General features: G+C 35.8%; 1 protein-coding gene across 2 annotated transcripts in view; it reads left to right on the forward strand.

Moving 5' to 3' along the window:
• The window catches only part of Scin (scinderin), a 62,129-nt gene that overhangs the window by 16,040 nt on the left and 29,949 nt on the right, over window positions 1–16,140 (forward strand). For both annotated transcript variants that reach the window (XM_074065051.1, XM_020159319.2), the window contains one exon: window positions 7,725–7,874. In XM_074065051.1, coding sequence (XP_073921152.1) covers window positions 7,725–7,874 — 150 coding nt within the window. The remainder of the gene's footprint in view (window positions 1–7,724; window positions 7,875–16,140) is intronic.

A 16,140-nucleotide genomic window follows, 5' to 3' on the forward strand; every position in this document is an offset into this window, starting at 1 on the left:
TTTTCTTTCGTTGAATCACTACCCAAGTCTACCTCTGCCATATCTCCAGTCCTTCCCATCTCCTTCATCACCATTGATACCATCTTAGTTTCCCACGGATGATACATTCCTCCCAGTTGTCATGCCCTTGGCTTCCTCTGCCTAGAATACTCTCCTCTTCTGGGACACCTTTTTCCAGCCACCATCCAATATCATCTTGTACTAAAATATTTAGCTCAGCTATTGCCTTGTTTTTGTTCCCTGACCTCTTTCTCCTACTTTTCCTGTCCTATGTCCCACCTCTGTAGTGTCAGATCTACGCTTAACGTCCTTGTCACCTTACAGATACTTACCTCTCAGCATTTGTCACATTTCTTGTCCATTCACTTATTAGCCTCACTCACTCACCTTGGTCCTAGTATAGGCGCAGAATTTACAGTCACTCAAATTTGTTGTTTCAGCAAATGTGTGTCTATCAAGCAAAAGAGCACACAGTGTCATGCAGTCCTATGTCCAGAGATGTGATTTTCTTTTTCTGTCTATAACTCAACCTGACTATTTTCAACTCCTAGTTCCACAGAAGGTTTAAAACTAAAAGTAATATTTTCCCTATTAAGGTGAATTTTTTCCGTTCCTTTTTGTTGTCGTATATCAATTATACAAAATAATGATTTCCCTGTGGCATTTTCATGCACACATAATTATGTTGATTACATTCACCCCCTCATTACTCTCTCTTGTCTCTCTTTCCTCCTTCCTCTTCCATAATAGCCCCCTTCTACCTTGATGTTTTTTTTAAAAATGTAGATTCTGTTTCTGAGAGAAAACATGCAATATTTGTTTGAGTCTGGCTTATTTTGCTTAACACGATGATCACCAGTTTGTATTTTAATTGCAGTGAATTTTGTTACCATTGAAGTAATTCTTACTTATAACCATCCACCCCTGGTTCTGGGGTGGGGGTGGGGCAAGGTTGGAAATGGAAGTGTGAGTCTGGTTTACCTTCATTCACCTGTAACTTTCATTTAACACAGCCATTCTGTTCTATTCATTTCTGAGCTCTGGGCTTTGGCCTAATTTCCTAAAACATTTACTAAGAATTATTCTTGGCCTCATTATGGTGCAAGACTCTTTCCAGTTCTTTCAGCCACTACCGAGCTCTTCTCAGGAACTCTGCTTTGTTTTTCTCATGTCACACTAGAATGGTGGGACACCCTTGCTGCCTGTTGGCCTGACTGCACTACTGTCCACTGTCCATTCCGCTGTAATTCTCCATTCACAGATGCTATATGACTAACGAAGTTAGTCAGCTTCAGGCTGTTGTTAACAAAATACCCAGATAATCAACTTAAAAAGAGTAAAGGTTTATTCTGGCTCACAGTTTCAGAGGTTTCAGTCCATAGCTGGTTGACGCAGTTGCTTTTGGGCCTGTGTGAGGTGGTACATCATGGGGGGAGTGTATTGTAGAGGAAGCTGCTATCCATGGCATCTGGAAAGCAAAAAGCGAGGAAGAGGAAGGGCTGGGATCCCAGCATCCCCTTCAAGGGCGCGCTATTTTATGACCAGAAGACTTCTAACTCGGTCCCACCTTTTACAGGTTCACCACCTCCTAATAGCACCATGGGCTTGGGATACTTATTCAAACCAGAATAATGACAAATCAATTAGAGGGGAAGTGCACTGAGAGCCTATTAAAGATTCATTGCTTCTGGGTGGATTTCATAGTTCTTTGAATGTCCTACCTTCTTCTGTTTGAAAAAGACAAACTAGTCTTACACCATTTTATTTTCTTGCCTAATCTGTGTTTCCTACAATCTATAGTAGCACCTAAGGCCAGAACTCTGCTTCTTGTCATGCAAAGTCAATTTTCATTTTTTATTTGAAAATATTTTTATTTGTTGACTCTTGAGACAAGTTTGACTGTGTCATTGAACAGTAAAATTCAGCTCAATATATGTGCTTTGTTAGAAAAAATTATAGTTTTTGCAAAGCCAACTTTTTGGACTGCATCTTCACTCACCACCCTCCAAATAAAACACTTTTACTCTAGCAAAGTCAAGTTCCTTTTAAATTAAAATTATGTGGTTTTCAGAGTTTTGTCTTTGTTATGACTGCAAATGCTAAGTTTAAAACTAAAGACTGAATAAACAGTTTCTCTTTTGTTTTTTCAAATTTATCTCTCCTGATAAATTTGTCTTTGCCTCACAGTAATGCGTAACAGTAGATTCCTAAGAGGTGAGCATTGAGGCAAGAAGAGGAGATAAATCTAATCTTAAGTCTCTACATTGTGCCCTGCAGTCGATGTAGAGACAGATGGCAAGTTATTGTTGCTTAGTGGTTGAATGAATGGAGGATAAGAACGAGTAATAGCAGGTAGTCTTTGACCTCTAGGTGCTGGTAAATGGTTTGAGGCACAAACAGATAGATACAGGAATGTTTATGACAGGGTAGAATGTGAGAATACTGGAGTGAGACACGCACACTGTAACTTGAGGATGATCGTGGGCTCTAGGAGAGACAACACTCAATGTGTTAGGGCTTCCACTTTAATTCTCAGTTGGGGCTTCATGTTAGAATCTTTTGGAAGAGAATAAGTCAGGTGAGTAGTTGAGTCACCAAAGTATGTGGCTGGCAGAAATGGCTGTAGGTAAAGTATGACTGTAACCATTCTTTGGTTTGCCAAACACTTTACAGAGCGCACATTGTTACCTACTGTCTTCCCAGAGTTGTTCACCCGGTGCCAATGAGTGGCATCACTTGCCTGGCAGCCAAACTAGGCTTATTCAAATTGTCTCCCTTTCCCTGTCCCTCCAGTGCACAGCCAGTGACATTATTGGCCAACCATGCAGGCTTTATCCTTTCTTCTCTGCTCTCATCATCGCTTTGCCAAGGTTCAGATGTAGTTACTTCCTTTCTGGTCCTCAAGCCTTCCTGCACATTGCACCATTCATCTTCTACCCTTCCTTCATTTAAATGTATATCTATACATACATACATATGCCATTGAAGGTGCTGAGGAAGCAACAAAATAGGTTATAAGTAGACATCTGTTTATCCAAAAACTAAATAAGTCATGTCTTAAACTTTCAAAATGAAAACGTAGATTCCTAGAAGTATCTCACAAACTATTATCATTTTTGAGCCTAGAGACCCTCCAGGCAAAAGGAATATCTTAATGAATTTCTGTATTTGGTTAACTAGATCAAAGGAAAAGCCAAGCACAGTAAAAGCAAAGATAATAGAAATAAGGAAGAGGAAGAAGTCTGGGCTCCCATTCTCATCTTTTGAAATACTAGATGTATTTAGAATAAATAACTTAGAAAAAGGACAAAAAGGTAGTCATCCACACATGTAAATCGAAGCCACATGGGCTATTTTGGGTGCTGCTTTAAACACAGCTTCTGAAGTCTTGCTTCCCTTCAGGGGCACCATTGAGCATTCTTATATTTTTGCTCTTATTTCCTGTCCGCAAATGGTGTTTGGCTGTACTTTGATGTTTTACTTATTAACTTTAACCACAGAGTTCAAAGGAAATTTTAGAAACCACTGGTTTTTGAGACCAATAATAGGTTTCCCCTCCTCCAGTATGGTTGTTTCTGTAATTGACACTTGCTGGTGGACCACACTAATTGTCAGCAACAGGTTGTCTTTATGTCCTTATTTCTTCAATTATGTGATTGTGTTTTTCTTAATAACTTGTATAGTAAGAGTTAATTATAGGTCCATGAAGTTCTATTGGACATATACACCAACAACTTTCTGGCAAAATTTAAGTGGGCTTCATTCCAAATTGAATGGATACTTCCATATTTACAGGAAGTCTTTATATTTTCTTACGCCAAAGAAATACGACGTTTGGTCTTGAGTTGTTAAATGCCTTAGAATTTCAGAAGGTGAAATAGTTGCCTCTGAAATCATGTTGCTTTCAATTTTCAGTCTCTAGCATACTTAAATCAATGAAAATATTTTCAACTAAATTGTGAAAGTATTATAAATAAAATAATTTAGATTGTACAAAAATGTTTTGTTACAATGAATATTAACCTATCACATCAATTCAGACTTTGTTCTTTTAGTTCTGTGCAGGATTTGTTTGAAAAGCCTACTCCCTCTAGATTCAGGGTAAGGTGAATTATAGGAGAACGTTTTTTCAAGCATGGTGCCAACTGAATACAAAGTTTCCCTGTGCACAGAGTAGTTCAGTGTCTTAACCAGCTACCTCTGAATAGAGTAAGTGTTGGGTGGTATGGTTTATTAATAGTGCTATGCCCACGTCTTTCAACACTGTGGAGCTCTGTTAAAATGAGATGTCCTAAACACACCATCTGTCCATGGTGGAATATAAACTATAAATTCCATGAATTGTTAAAATTCTATTTAAATTTTTTAAAGCAAGTTTTAGTGTGCTGCCACCACACTGAATGAGATATTTGCATAGAAAATTAGATTAAATGCAGATGGTGTTTTCATTAATGTGACTATTGTACTGACTTTGGACAATTTACAATTAAAGTTGTTATTTTATTAAGCTTATTGTCTGAGCTAATCATTGAAAAATAAGTCTAGTAAGAAAACAAACGACAGCATAAAATAAAATGAAAATAATAAAATAGTAAGTATAATACAAATTAATTCATTTTCATGCCAAATAGTTTTCATTAGCAATTTAGTGATTGAGTCATCTAGAGTTCAAAGGGAAACTTCACTTTTAAGTTTTACTATTTTTATGAGTATTTGTTACTTTTTTACTGTTTTAAAGGTAGAAACTAAGGAATATTTTCTACAACTGAGTTTATTTGTGATTTGATACAGACATAAAAATTTCTAATCCAAAGTAATAGAATATTTTGGAATCCATAAAATATTGTAAATTTTTATTACATATAATAATCATGTTTTTAAAATTGTCATTATCTACCAATCATCTTAAATATATTGTACTATGTTTGCATAGTGCTTTACAGATGCTAATAAAATTTGGTTATAGAAAATCTGTAATATTTTTGAAGTAGATGAGAAGTCATTTATATGACTAGGAAACCAAGAACATAGTCATCTGTTAGATGTTTACCTAAGTGTGGAGTGAGTCAGTTATGAAAGGTGATAAGTCAGAGAAATCTAGAGTGCTAACTTCTAATCTATTCTCTGTACTTTGCTGTCAATATAAAATATCATCATTAGAAGTTTGTTTTCTCACATAACCTGTTGGGAAAAGACTTTATTTGTGAAATATCCTCACCCAGGTAGAGAAAGCAGTCTGTGCCAAGACCTGCTGTGCATGTAGGGTGACCAGCAATGGCTTTAATGCTGGTTGAACGCTGCAATCTCCTGGGTTGCTGTCAGTAACCCAGAATACACCTGAGAGCCCAAAGGACGGGATCCATCTCTGCATTTAAAAAAATGACCTTCCTACTCCATTGATTTTAATGCTGACTAATTGTTGGAAACCGTTTGTTTTCACACTTCATAACTAATGACCTTGGCATGGTGTTCAGATGACCTCCACATGTGAGTGTTGTATTCCAATGCCCAGATTTAGAAAGGAAGTTAGAGAGGAAAGTGCACTTTTTAAACCATATTGACTTCACATTCCAAAATGAGAGGGAGTACAAAGTATGGTCCTCTTGAGTTTTTTCTTCCTTCCTTCCTCTCTATCTCTTTTCTTTCCTTCCCTTCCCTTCCCTTCCCTTCCCTTCCCTTCCCTTCTCTCCCCTCCTCCCTCCTTTCCCCTTTCCTTCTATTCTTTCCTTCCTCTCTTACCTTCCTTCCTTTCTTTCTCTATCTCTTTCCCTCTTTTTTGGTGGTACTTGGGTTTGAATTAGGGTCTTGGGCTTGCTACACAGACACTACCAGTTGAGCCCCATCCCCACCCCAGCCCTTTTTTACTTTAGTTATTTTCAGATAGGGTCTCATGTTTATGTTCAAGGCCAACCTTGCACTGTGATCCTCCTATCTGTGCCCCCCCCCCAGGATTATAGGTGTACCTCATCAAGCATGATTTATTTATTGAGATGAGGTCTCACCAACTTTTTGCCCTGAATGGCCTTGAATCATGATCCTCCCAATCTCTGCCTCCTGAGTGGCAGGGATTACCAAGGTGCTTAGCCTCCACATCAGTATTAAAACATTTCCCTCAATTTTTTTCCCCTGAAGAGGGATCTATGAGTACTCATATAATATTTATATAGCAGTTCCTCTGATCAAATTCTGTTGATCAGAATTTGTTTTATCTCATTGTTGCCCACATTCAGGTGCTTTTGTAGTGTAAGTTCATAGACATTCCTGACACTAAAAGCACATTTAATTGCTTAATCTAATTGCTGCCCTCAAGAAAAGCTTGTGTTGGTTTACACCATCCGAATAGTGGTGGTGACACATTCCCACAGCTCCACCTAGCTGGAGTGCCTCATACTTCTTTCTTTTGTTAAACCACATTTCATGGGTAACATGACCATTTACTCTTAATGTTGCATTTGTGCCAGGATCGCAGAGGTCCTTGACCTGAAAGGACTCAGGGAAGGAATGAGCAACCAGATGAGACACACGAAAGGACTCACTCAGGAAGGGAATGACAAGACACATAACCAGAAGACTGGTGACCAACTGGCAAATTTAATTTTTCTCAGCAAGCTTTATACAAAAGAGGAAGAGACTTAAACATCAAAAATACTCTAACCTAGTTACAAACTTTCTGTTTTTGCCCCCCTGCGTTCTTACTGCCAGTGTCCTTGACTAAGTATAAACTTCTTTTCAGTTGAGGAAGCCATTTAGTGTTCCTTCTCACTGTGATAGAGACATGGTGCACCTGCAGATTCTGACCTTGTTGGAATGTTGCTGTCACAGTGGCCTTGTGAGACTGTGGCTTTTGGTTCCCAACACATTTGTGTCTATATTCTTCCTGAACACTGTGCTCAAATCTAAAATAAACAGTATTTTAATCTAAATGACAGCTAATTTAATCTCTATAATACATCAAACTGCTCAGTTTTTATTTTTCTATATTTTATGTTAAAATAATTTCATAATGAAGTATCCAGTTTTTCTGTGTATCAGAGTTTACATAACTGTATCCTATTGTTGAACAGTTAATATTTTTCTAATGCCTCACTACTGTAGTCATATAGTAATGAAAATCTTTGTGTATGTGTTTTTTTTTCTTCTCTTTATGAATAATTTATTAAAATGGGCTTCTTAGTGAGTGATATGACTGGGTCAAAGGTTTTTACCCTTTTTCAGATAAGGATTGTTTAATTATTTTACATATTTTAGTTAGCTGGATTCAGCCATTCTATAATGTATATCCATCTCAAAGCATCATGTTATACATAATTAAATACACACAATTTGTGTTTGTTGATTTGAATGAATGGATAAACAAATAAATTGCTTTACAAAAGTGTTATATCAATTTTTATTATCAATAGTATATTATTTTAACAGATTTTTAACTACCTTTCTGAACTATAATAGATTTATACATAAGTTTATTTTCATAATTTGTAACTAATGGGTTATATACATGAAGAATGGTAAGATATATCTATTTTTATAAAAATGCTAACAAATCAGTAGGATGAAGAGTGAGATAGAATTTAGATATATACATCGTATACCTCAGTGTTGTAATGTTTATGTTCTTTTTCATACCCTTTTGGTTTTTCCTAATTAATCACCATAAGTATTACATCAAGGCTGAATGTCCTTCACATACATAAGAGATCAAAATATCTGTCTCTTCCTTTTAGGAAATCTACCAGTGGTGTGGTTCTTCATGCAACAAATATGAGCGTCTAAAAGCCAGCCAGGTTGCCATCAGCATCAGAGACAATGAGAGGAAAGGAAGGTCCCAGCTTGTCGTGGTGGAGGAAGGAGATGAACCCCTAGAGCTCATAAAGGTACTGTGACTTGTGGTGTTTGGAAAGGGCCACCACCCTGAGCCACAGGCTCAGGAACTTTCTATAGTTTTAAATTAATGTGGCAATTCAATAGCTGTAGTTCTGTAGACTTACATCATTTACTTAACCATTATACTAACGTTGGATGGTTAGTTGTGATCAGTCTTTCCCTTTGTGTGTGTGTGTGTGTGTGTGTCTGTGCACAGCTGGCCTGAGAGGATACATCAGAGTAAAGTCATGGTGCTAAGAAAATAGCAAGTCACACCTATTTTCTCTCACCATCTGCATGATTACCAAAGGAAACCCTGACCCTGTCTTCTGTGGTAAGAGACAGATGGGTAACACTTTTGAATCTATTTGAGAAGAAAAATGATAGTGCTTCACCTGGTGTCTCAACATAAAGTTTTAAATACACTGGTTTTCTTCAATTTAAAAGTTAAAACTATTTCTTTAAAAGAATGAAATGATGGTAGAGTGCTGGTCTAGCAAGCTTGAAGTCCCGAGTTCAAACCCCACTACCACTAAAAAAAAAAAATGGGTGAAATGAAATCTTATACCAAGTTATTAAATGCACCAGTATTTTATATATTTTAGTCAAGCTAAGAAACCTGTCTTACAGACAAGACACTTAGGAATTTACTATAGTTTTAGATTAATGTGGAAATTAAATCTATAGACTTATAGACCTATATCATTTACTTAAGCATTATGCAAATGTTGGAAGGTTAGTTGTGATCAATCTTTCCCTTTTAAGAAAGCTACAGTGACTACCTTAGTGTGCATTTGGCCTTATCAGTCAAAGATTATTGTCATATTCAGATGTCCTGATATATGTTGGCACATTTGTTCCTATTTATTCACTGAACAAATATTTATAACACCTGTGGCTTGCCAGGCACTAAATGTATGTCCCAAATGCTAATTGCTTATACACCACTGTATTCCATCTTGACCTGACAGAGCCCTGTCAGGATTGTTGTTACAGTACCTTTTTGAATCTTCTACATTTAATAGCTGCCAGTGTTAGTTCTTTGAATTTTCATTCCTTTAATTTCTTGGGATATTATGTATTTTCCCCTACTGGTATTTGCCATTTGCAGTTTAATTTTTCTAAAGACTTTGACTCTAGGGATATGGCTGTTTGCTATTTTCTTCTTCATTTGTCCTTGTATTTTCAAATTTATTATAATGAAAATATGTAATTCCTTTTCTAATCAGGAAAAAGCCATGAAATAAAATTAAATTAGAGGTGGTTTATTGTATTTTCTGTTTTTTTTTGGATTTTCAGTAGTCATAATAACACTGTTAATAAATTAGACTTTGAAAAAATTATTCAAAACAAATTTTTGATACTTTAATGTTCTTTCAGGGCCTCTGTTAGACTAGGGATATGACTAACCATGTAAGTCTTTTGATGTGCATAATTGAAATAAAAAATCTACAAATGCATTTCTAATGAACTGTAAACCCTTGTTCCAATGGCTATACATAGTCCTACTTTATTCCCTGGGGACGTGTTCCACATCCCCAGTAGATGTCTGAAACTATAGGTAGTATGAAATCCTATATATACTATGTTTTTTTCCCCAGTACATGCATATTGATAATAAAGTTTGATACATAAATTACTTACAGGAAGAGATTAACAATAATAACTAATAATAGAAAAGAATAATTATAACAACATATGGTAACAAAAGTTATGTTACCATATGTGGTTTCAAAATATGAGATTTTCCCATTTAACAATTTTTTAACCTCAGCTCACTGAAACCACAGAAAGTGAGACCCCTGGGTGATGGGCTGTGCACTACTGTACTATGAAAGAAACATATGCAGGAACAGGACTCATCCGTGGAGTGATGGAGAGGGAGTTCCCCATCCCCTTTCCCTGGATACTGTGGGTCCAGAGCCACTACCTGAGCTTCTCATTGCTCTGTTTCCTCATTCATGAAGTGAAATTTGACAAAGTGACTTCTGAGATTCTGCCCTATCTTTAGACAGTAGCTGTGCTTAATCACCAATCTTTTAAATCGTTTACACTCACTGTTTACATTCACTGTTCTGGAAAGTGAGGCTGCTGAGGCAGGGGTTTTAGTTGTGCCTGCCTACATTTGGGGTCCTTGCTTATAGATTTCACTCTAAGATCTGAAAAAGAAAGTAAAACAGTCAATCGATACATTATACTGTACTGTTAAAATAAGACAATGCAAATATGAAGAAAAAAGTGTAAAAATACAAAGGGACCAAATACTTAAGATAAAATGTCCTGTTTATTGTTTCAGGGATTTCTTGTCTTGGGTTTTAAAATTCCTAGAAAGCACCTACTGTGCTTCCACTTAATACATTCACTACCTGCAAAGCTCTTACACAAAGAACTGACATGAATTTTCAGTGAGAGCCTTCTTACATAAGAAGCACTCTGAGCTTTTTGGTCTTGTAAATGTTTTATAGTCTGATTACAGGGTTAGGTGGTCGATGAATAGTTATGCACTTGTGATACACTAGTTTGACTTCTAGGCTTTCTTAATGCTTTTAACTACAAGGATAGAATTGAAAAAAGTCCTACACTTTGTTGGGAAAATGGCAATTTTATTTTTGCTAAGCCTAACTAAAATGTAGCACTTCCTCCGAGTGTGAATGTAATGGCAGAATGGCATAAGCAGTGCCTGTGACTTTTCAGGTCACAATTTAGTTATTGTGGATAGTCTCAAAATATCATTTAAGTTCATCACTTACTCGGTAATTATCACAGTTGTTAGACCTACTGCTCAATAATACTATTTAATGAGTTAACGAAAAAGCTCATATATTTTTTATATTTCTTAAGAATATGTTTATATAGTTGCATTCCAGTATGATTGCTTTTCATTATGATACTTGTAATTTATTTTATGTATTAAAAATGGTTAAGAGGGTCTAGTAGGCTTCAGAAGTGGTCCCACACACAGTTTCCTTGTTTTTTTTTCACATTTTTAAATCATGTATTCATATGTGCATACATTGTCTGGGCCATTTCTTCCCCCTGCCCCTGCCTCCTCTCTCCAGTTTCCTTGTTTAAGATAATGAAATGTCATTTCTTTTTCTAAAACTCTAAAAAGCACCTTATGATTTTGCTAGAGGAGTCTAAAAATCCAAACATCTTTCAAAATGCTTTTTACATTTGATCTTTCAAGCAATTCCTTTGTAATGGGGATTTAAAAAAATTATTTAACTTTAAAACTTTTAAAAGTCTACATGAGAAAGTAAAGCCTTGAAAGCTAAATGGCCCCATTGTCATTAGGACGAATTTGATGCTGCATGTTTGGGACATGTCTTTCTAATATATTAAAGTACTCAATATTGAAAAATAATTTTTCTGAGAGTTCTTTTCTTAAAAGTTGATCTTTAGCTTGAAGATATTTCACCTATCTGTTGATCATATTATTATTTTTACACAATTTAAATATGGGTTATGTCTAGGGTCTCTGCAAGTTTATTCTTCATATCAAAATACCTTATAGCATAAAAGTAGTATTAAGGAGGCAGGACATGGAAAGGACAGGTACCAACAAGACTTTCAGAGGACACAGGATGTGGGGTCACTCTCTTGTCTGTGTCTTTAGCACCTATGAAAGCTCACACACCTAACTGTGAAAGTAATCCTGTCTTTGTTTTCTCTTCACTATACACATATTTACCATGAAGGGCTGCTCATAAATTATTGAAGGCTTTTTTGCCCAGCTGTCTTCTTTTCATATTTAAAATAACCATAGAATGTGAAGGAAATGAAATAGCTCACTAGCTATTAGGTCCAAACTTTATTCATTGACTGTACTCATTCTTTATACTCTAGGAAGGAAGCTCAAAGGTCCCCTAGGGAAAAAGATAATTTATCTATATGACTGCAGACTTTCATTTTGTAAAAGATACCATCTGGTGTATAGGAATAAAAGAATGAAGATGGGCAAGCAGTTTGAAACTACAACAGAAAACAACTAATTTTTCTAATCCAGAAAAGACTTAAAAATACAATGTAATGAACGGTATGTCTATAATCATTGTAAATGCTGGTGACACATGCTAGCAGTAAAAATACTGCAGGGGATCGTTAGCAGATGCAATGGGGTTGAGTCACTTAACTTCTTGCTTTTATAGAAACAACTGTAAGGCTCCCTGGAAAGTTTTATGTGTAATCATTGTTTCAGATTCTGATGAAAGAAGTGAACTAGAAGAAAAATTAGAATATCATATTGTGTCTGGACTAATAGTATTTGTTGAGTGCTGAGTTAGTTGCCAATAAAGTTTAGAGTCTCAGTTTATTTTCCTGTCAGGTTGAGGAGATGATAATGACTAGAAAGCAGGAGTGGAATAAATAGTGAGGTCCTTGTGCTCCACAAAGCATGGCCCAGAGTCAACATTTGTTGGAAGCCTTCTCATGTTAAATTCATATTTTAGGCCACTTGATATTAGCAAATAGTCTAGATTAACTTCTAAAGCATCTGTAATGTAGGAATTGGGCATGCTTTTCTTTTTTATAAATCATAACTAACAATTTGGAATAAAAGTATCTAATCTGTCATTCTCTTGGCAAGTTGATTGGATATTCAAAATATGCAAACCTGGACATCTTATAAGGAAGGTATTTTATACAAAGCCTATTTAGGCAAAGAATAAAATGTTAACCATACTTCCCCAAAGTCATCTGCCAAATAAAATTTATATCTTACTCCAAGGTTATTGGAGGAAGATACTGCTTTTGTATTTATATTTTTGTGGCCCTCAAGGGTCCACTATTGCTCACTGATATTTTTATAATTACAATTAAAAATATGAGATATCAGAAACCTGTTTGTTTTTCAATTTTCCTGAAGCTTGTTTTGCTTTAAAAATTCTTCTGTGTTTTAGATGATAGTGTTGGCAAAGATATAAATAAAGCTATTCTATTGATTAAGTTTTGAGACCAACTACATTTGTACAGAAGTTAGTATTTAGATAAAAATAATTATATATAAGAATTTACATATTATGTTAGCTTTTTTTTTTTTGTTTAGATAAATAATTATAACTAGCCTCTTGGAAAGTAGCAACCAAGTCCTGAGATTATTTGTAGTTACTGAAACACCTTCCCACATTTTAGACAAATAGCCTATACTCTGGATGAAAACACTGAGCACCATAAGAACTATGCAGCTGGTGTCTAGAGCTTTTTATTCCATGAACAAATATGATGTTTCCAGGATTCATATGGATATCTCCATTTGTAGAATCCTCCTTCCTAAGTCAGGTCACCTCCCCAGTTAGTGTCCAGTAACCACAAAAGTCCAAAGTTCAGTTCCTCTGTCACTGTCTAGCATACAATACTGTGTCCAGTGACATGGACCCACATTCTTCCACTGTTGTCCACAGTCCCAGTGCTGTCCCTTTGGACCTGCTGTGGCCATCACAGCTCATGGTTCTGGGTTACACTAAATGTGTTCCAAGAGCTCCAAGGAACTGCACAGGTATGGAGCTTTATTTTTAAGATCATCCCTGTATTTGTCTTTTTCTTCCCTCAAACTTAACAGAAAAGGGCTATGCATATTTCTAATGTTTATGAAAGTCATATGCAATTTAAAATCATAGGAATAAGAGTGATTTTGAATTTTGATAATCTTAGCTTTGGAACATTCATACATTTTAATAAAATATTAAGGAAAAAACAGATTGGAATTAGGAAATTTAGAATTTTGTCAACATTCCTTAAAGTTTCTCAGTGGAAATGTTTGTTTCATAGCATAATCTTGGGTTTACTGAATTTATACATGGATTCATTTTTTCCATTTTAAAACAAAAATACAGTTGTACATTTACATCAAACATGATTATTTAAAAAATGGTACTACAGAGTGGACGGAACATTGTTTTCTGGGGAATGATCTTTGATTAGATAAATCATCTCCTACTTACTTTTGTAGAATAGTATCAAATGAACCAAAGAACCAATAATCAAAGTGAAGATCTGTTGTGAAAATCCCCCTCACAGCCATTTTGGAATAATGTATATAGTACTTTTAAAGGGCCTAGAGCTTTATAGAAAAATGATATGCATAAGAATAAAAATTACCTTGCTTTTTGTCAGGAAATAAGTATGGATGTTTTGAGTTCCTTAAATGTAAGATCTAAGGTTGTTTTGTGGGTTACCATACCAAAAAAATCACTCATTAGACTATTTTCTGTTCTCCTCTCACTGATTTCATTGTTAGCTAAAACTCTGAATTTTGTAAAGGTGGAAATCTGAGTTGCCTGAGAGATTAATTTGGTCAATAGATATAGTAAGTGATTTAACACTAAGAGATAGCAAAAAGGTTTTGTCAGAAAAGTACCCTTGTCTTTGTGTGCTTTCCAAGTAGTGTCACATTCCTCGTTTATTCATCAAATACTTTCCTGGAACTTTTTGTATGCTCTTGAGAAATTGAACGATGCCTGAAATGTTTTGGAATCCTCCGTTCCTGTAGCATGGTCCCAGGAACACAGAAGATGCTCATCTGATTGAAATCACATTATTACGAGAGCCACTTGGAAGAGGAAGTCCATTTGCAAGTTCACCTTCAAAAATTTTTATGTTAACGGGTCTTAAAATATTTGCTACTCGCTCTAGATTAGTTCTGAAGTTGCGCTACACGTATAGGAAAGTATAAGAGATACCAGAAAATAGGCATCTTTTCCTTTCTCTCTCTGTTCCACTACAACTTAATCATTTCCTCCATCGTCCTTTACAACAGTGATTAGCACGCACTTACACACTTGATAGTCACACAATTATAGGGACAAGTAGAGCATGCTGCAAGGTTATGATCCTTTTTGGAACATTATAGTTGCTATAGCTATTTATGTCTACTATTTATCGTCAGGTACTGTATAAGGCACCACACATTTAATTTAATGAATCTGTTATTTGGATTGAATTCAGATACTTATTTTGTCCCTTATCAAGTCTTCTGATGGGGAAAGCTGAAATATTCTAAACAAAGATAAGAAATACATAATAACCTTCCTCTTGGTTGCACCAAAGTTCAACATGAAGACTTGTGACCTTACTGATAAGCGGTCCCTTTCTTATAATCAGCTCAACTTAATGCCACATGGCAATAATTTCTGAATGAGTAATTTTTCCCTTTAGTGCAGTGGAAGTGAGAGAATAGCAACAGACCCTATAAATAGGTTAATGTGATTCCAAGACCAGTGCTTAATGAATAGAACAGGGGACAGGGATGGAACACAAAGTATATGTTTGAATTGATATATTAATGCAAATATTAAACTAGATAAACTAAATATAAATATTAAACTATAATGGCAGTTTTCTGCTATCTATTTTGCTGGAAAATTCTTTGATTATACTAATAGTGATAACATATAATAAAAATAATACCAGTAATTTTAGGTCAATTTCTTTTTAACATTTGTGCTAATAATTAGCCAAAATCAGATATTATGGTTGCAAGAGTATCTAAGGCATCACAACTCTAGCTGTAGAATAGTGTCAACTGGCCACTATTGGAAAGAAATTTTAAAATGAAGTCAGATAGAACACACATGAATAGGATACTATGTTTACTATGTTGATTAGAAACTGTTTTGAAGCAAACAGTAAATGCTCTATAATTGAATTGTGATATTCAGTGTCCTTGAGCCCCGTTGCTAGGTGATAGCATAATTTGTCTCGTCTTGTGTTCTACAAGGGCAAAGACAAATGACTCACTAGTAGGCTCTGTCTCTGTTCACTGTTTAATGTTTCTCATTGAATTCTTCGATACCCTATGAATGTTTCCTATCAATACAGGAATTACATCATCTAAAAAGTGGCTTTTATTTCCTGCAAAGGAAGTAATCACAACCATGCAACCATGACACATATTCACTGGTTCCCGTGTGACCTGCACCTGTCTATGGGCTTTGTAGGATGAGCTGATTTAATTCTTAAAACAGTTGTGATGTCAGTACATGTATTATTCTGTACAAGGACAAGGACTGGGGGCAGGTTATTATTTGGAAGATGCTCCTGGATGCACCAACTCAGAGCAGAGTGAGACAAGGTTGTGCTAGTAAGTGGTTTGCTGCAATAAGCAGCTGGGCTCAGTGCTGGAGCAACCCTCAGGGAAGGGTCCTTGAGAATTGCCCCATGGAAGGCTGAGAAGGCTTCAGGATTTAACCAGTGTGCTCTGTCCCTCAGTGGTTCAGGGTCACTCCTTGGATGTTTATTTCTTCTAGCATGCCTTGTGTGTGGACATGTCTAGCTCCAAGT

The sequence above is a fragment of the Castor canadensis genome, chromosome 2 (genome assembly GCF_047511655.1).
Source record: "Castor canadensis chromosome 2, mCasCan1.hap1v2, whole genome shotgun sequence".
Lineage (NCBI taxonomy): Eukaryota > Metazoa > Chordata > Mammalia > Rodentia > Castoridae > Castor > Castor canadensis.